Here is a 4697-nt window from a genome sequence, read left to right on the forward strand (position 1 = left end):
AATTTTTATCGGTGAAATAACTAAAATTTTAAAAAGCTCTAGTAAAAAATTGACTCAATAAACATGCAATAAAATAAAATACAACCTATGATTCAAATTCTTGTCGGTATAAACATCCACGTGTAAAAAATAAGAATACCTCCGCAAATGAAATCTCTCACAAGACAGAAAAACGAGATACATTGATTTTTGTTTTTTTTTTTTTATCTCACATCATTGTACTGTTTCCCAACCACTTTGGTATATTTTTGGGTATAAAGAGTGGTAGAAGAGAGAGTGATGAAGAGCAGAGAAATATGGCAGCAGCAACAGAAACTGCAGGTGGCATCATCGATGTGTCTGGATCTGCCAATTGCTTGGAGATCGCAATTCTGGCTCGCTTTGCCGTTGACGATCACAACAAAAAGCAGAATGGAGTTTTGGAGTTTGTGAGAGTGATAAGTGCAAAACAGCAGGTGGTGAGTGGGATCTTGTACTACATAACCTTGGAGGCCAAAGATGGTGAAACCAAAAAGGTGTATAAAACCAAAGTGTGGGTGAGGGAATGGTTGAACCCCAAAGAGGTGCAAGAATTCAACCTCGTCACTGATTCAGCAATAGAAACAAAAGACGGTGGAGTCGGCGATGTTCCTTCTGACACCCTTCAGGTATGTGTTTCAAATCATATCTATTTTTTTCCCAAAATACAACCCATCAGATTGATCGAGTGTACAGCAAAGAATCTCCAAACCTTATGAACATCACTGTTTTAAAAGATAATATAGAGAAGAAAAGAAGAACACTTCTGAGAGAACTCTAATGTTTATTGTCTTAGTTGTTGTATTTCCTTCCATGACTAGGTGATATTTATGGGTAAAAAATAGAAACACAAAAGTAAATTGTAATAAAAAAATGGTTTAATTAATCGTAAGGTACCCAGTTTGGTACTAGAGTGTCAAATTGATACTCGCTTTTAAAAAAGTGTCAATTGCATCCCAACTTTTGAAAATTGCTTCAATTAGGTCCCTTTCAGACAGAGTTGACTAACGCCGTTAGTCAACGTGCCACGTGTCAATCTGTGGTTTTTTTGATTTTTTAAAAAAAAAATTTAATTTTTTTTTAATTTTTTAATTTTTTTTTAAATTTTTTTTTAAAAAAAATTAAAAATGCCACGTGTCAAGTCCCTGTGTGTGACACGTGGCATTGTCAGTGCCACGTGTCAGTGTCACTATTAGATGTCATTGTGTTGATTTCGATTTGGTTCCCACATATGTCTTTTTGTTTCAATTTAGTACCTAAGTATGTGTATCTGATTCAATTTTGACCTAATTTTTTTTTAATAATTAAAATATTTTTGTAATCCATTTTTTATAAAATTAAAAATAATTAAGTATAAATATTTTTACAAAATTAAGTACTAATATTTATAATGTTTCTCTCAATTTCAGACCAAATTTATTATTTGTATGAATGTTATGTTATTTATAAGTACTAAAATGACTTTTACCACTAAATTTTAATATAAATATCAAATACTTAATTTTTTTTAAACTTTTATACTTAATTACTTTTAATTTTATTAAAAAATATTTTAATTATTAAAAATTATTAGGTCAAAATTGAATCAAATACACATAAGTAGGTACTAAATTGAAACGAAAAAACATAAATGGGGACTAAATAGAAATCATCACAATGGCATCTAATAGTGACACTAACACGTGACATTACAATGCCACGTGGCACTGACAATGCCACGTGGCACTGACAATGCCACGTGGCACATACAGGCACTTGACACGTGGCCTTTTTAATTTTTTTTTAAAAAAATTTTAAAAAAAATTAAAAAATTAAAAAAAAATTAATTTTTTTTTAAAAAAAATCAAAAAAACCACATATTGACACGTGGCACGTTGACTAACGGTGTTAGTCAACTCTATCTGAAAGGGACCTAATTGAAGCAATTTTCAAAAGTTGGGATGCAATTGACATTTTTTTAAAAGCGGGTATCAATTTGATACTCTAGTACCAAACTGGGTACCTTACGATTAATTAAACCTAAAAAAATATAGTCGTTAACCATAAATAGTATTAACCCATAAAATTAAAAAATTCATAAAAATATAAATAACAATAAAACTTTTATTTTAATTATTTACTTTTTAAATTATATTAAAATATTTTAAACATATTTAACCATGTGTTCTGATAAGCCAGTAATGTTAAATAAATAAAATTGAATAAAATAGATTAATTCAGTAAAATCCAAAATTCTATATCCGTTTATAGCTAATGTTTTGTCATAAAATATCCTTGTCATTTTGTTTTGTTTTTATTAATTATATAAATTTCCAAAAAGAATTAAGAAAAAGAAAACGAAATAAAAATAAAATTGTACTTATTCACATCAAAACACATTCTAAACATTGGGTGATTGTGTCAACAAACCTAAATATCGCCTGTAACTTTCATATAATTTGTACGACTTAAGAACGGTGACAAAAAAGTCCTTTTGTTCACATCCAAACACATTCTCCACATTGACCAAGCTGTGTCCATAAATATTCACCCAAGAACTTAATTTAGAATAGGAACGTTCTCCCAACCATGTTCTTAATGTCTTTTGTCTTACTCTTAAATAATGTGAATTATCGACTGTACCTAAGTATGACACACGCTAGAAAAATTGTTAAATTTACGAAGTAAAAACAGATACAATAATTTGAAAATGAAAAAAAATCTTGAATTTAAATTTTCTGTTAAATTTTAGTACTATATTGTTTATTTTTAGAATATATTGATGTATATTAATTTTAAAATTTTAAAATAACTGAAAAAATACAACTTAGTAAAATAACTATAATTTTTAAATAAGTAAAACATTATTAAAAAAAAACTTATATTTTCTATCAATTTTATTTTAATTTTTTTTAAAAGATACTTATAAATTTTATTATAAAAGGATTATTTGTAGGAAATTTCAACTATTTTTTTTTAAATATTTTATATAAAACATTTTTTACAATAAATTTTATAAAAAATAGTTACAAATTTTATAATTTTATAAAAAATAATTATTTATGAAGAAATTATTTGTCAATTAGAAAAAGCCCTTTTTAATAAATTTGAAAAAAAAATTATGTTATATAAAATTTTTTATCGGTGAAATAACTAAAATTTTAAAAAGCTCTGGTAAAAAATTGACTCAATAAAAAATTGACTCAATAAACATGCAATAAAATACAACCTATGATTCAAATTCTTGTCGGTATAAACATCCACGTGTAAAAAATAAGAATACCTCCACAAATGAAATCTCTCACAAGACAGAAAAACGAGATACATTGATTTTTGTTTTTTTTTTTCATCTCACATCATTGTACTGTTTCCCAACCACTTTGGTATATTTTTGGGTATAAAGAGTGGTAGAAGAGAGAGTGATGAAGAGCAGAGAAATATGGCAACAGCAACAGTAACTTTAGGTGGCATCACTGATGTGCCTGGAGCTGCCAATAGCGTGGAGATCGCAAATCTGGCTCGCTTTGCCGTTGACGATCACAACAAAAAGCAGAATGGAGTTTTGGAGTTTGTGAGAGTGATAAGTGCAAAACAGCAGGTGGTGAGTGGGATCTTGTACTACATAACCTTGGAGGCCAAAGATGGTGAAACCAAAATGGTGTATAAAACCAAAGTGTGGGTGAGGGAATGGTTGAACCCCAAAGAGGTGCAAGAATTCAACCTCGTCACTGATTCAGCAATAGAAACAAAAGACGGTGGAGTCGGCGATGTTGCTGTTTGATCCTCTTTCGGTCTCATAATAGCACTTAGAAAGGTGAAAGTTTCAGCACATATCTGAAGACTGCTTTAGTATGCATGTGTGGTATAAATAAATGTAATTAATGCTACCTACGATGTATGGGGTGCATGAAGTCCACTACAAATAAATGTTATATATCATAGAATTATAACTAATGTTGCGGATTATGTATTTATGTGCGTATTATTAAGCTTATTGTGTGTATTAATTTGTTTGAATCACGGATATGGATGCATTACTGTGGTAAAAAGGTGGATGTTGGAAGTGATTTTGAGTTGATGAAAAACTCTGGTAGAGATTGTGAAGAAGTAGGAAATAAGTTGTTTGGCTGGTTTGCTTCGTGAGGTCAATTACAATAATTATAGTTTTTCACTATAAAAAATATTGTATATTAATTATGAAAAATTCCTTAACTATTTTGTTAACAAGTTTTTCAATAGATTAACTACAAAATTCCCAAAAAATATCCCATCACTAAATCTAGGTAGCCAAATAGAGAGATTAACTACAATCTAGGAAGTTTTATTATCAATCCATGGTTAAATATCTTCGGAATCCAATATACTCTCTAATTAAATTGTAACTAATTTTTTTGTTTTTTTTTTTCATTATGGTGTGTTTGGATGAGACGATTTAAAAGATAATTCATTTAATTAGAAAATTTAAAATTAAAAAAAAAAAACGTTTGGATGAGGAAATTAAAAGAAAATTGAAATTGAGAAATTTTAAGAATGTATTTCAAATAACTAAAATAGTAGAATTTGAAATTCACTCAAAAAAGAAGGAAATTGAAATTCTTCAAGTTGTGGAATTGCTCATTGGTTAGGACAAGGCCTGGCTGGACCACAGGTCGAGAGTCAGCCCACACTGAAAGACGAGTTCGATCGTCCTGCTCTGAAGG

At 29.0% G+C, this 4697-nt stretch overlaps 1 protein-coding gene across 1 annotated transcript; it reads left to right on the top strand.

Annotated features, from left to right (window-relative positions):
* The first annotated feature begins 271 nt into the window (after positions 1–271).
* Positions 272–4014, top strand: LOC114167251 (multicystatin-like). Its single transcript, XM_028052272.1, has 2 exons — positions 272–647; positions 3401–4014. The coding sequence occupies exons 1-2, from the start codon at positions 297–299 to the stop codon at positions 3776–3778; spliced, it is 729 nt and encodes a 242-aa protein (XP_027908073.1). The 5' UTR covers positions 272–296; the 3' UTR covers positions 3779–4014.
* Positions 4015–4697: the final 683 nt, after the last annotated feature.

Source organism: Vigna unguiculata, chromosome 10 (assembly GCF_004118075.2).
Source record: "Vigna unguiculata cultivar IT97K-499-35 chromosome 10, ASM411807v1, whole genome shotgun sequence".
In the NCBI taxonomy this organism is placed as follows: Eukaryota; Viridiplantae; Streptophyta; class Magnoliopsida; order Fabales; family Fabaceae; genus Vigna; species Vigna unguiculata.

Bases quoted from the DNA above. Each gene is read 5' to 3' on its own strand.
- LOC114167251 (XM_028052272.1), top strand. From the start codon at position 297: ATGGCAGCAGCAACAGAAACTGCAGGTGGCATCATCGATGTGTCTGGA. The intron at 648-3,400 runs GTATGTGTTTCA...TTGGGTATAAAG, and splicing joins TTCCTTCTGACACCCTTCAG to AGTGGTAGAAGAGAGAGTGA.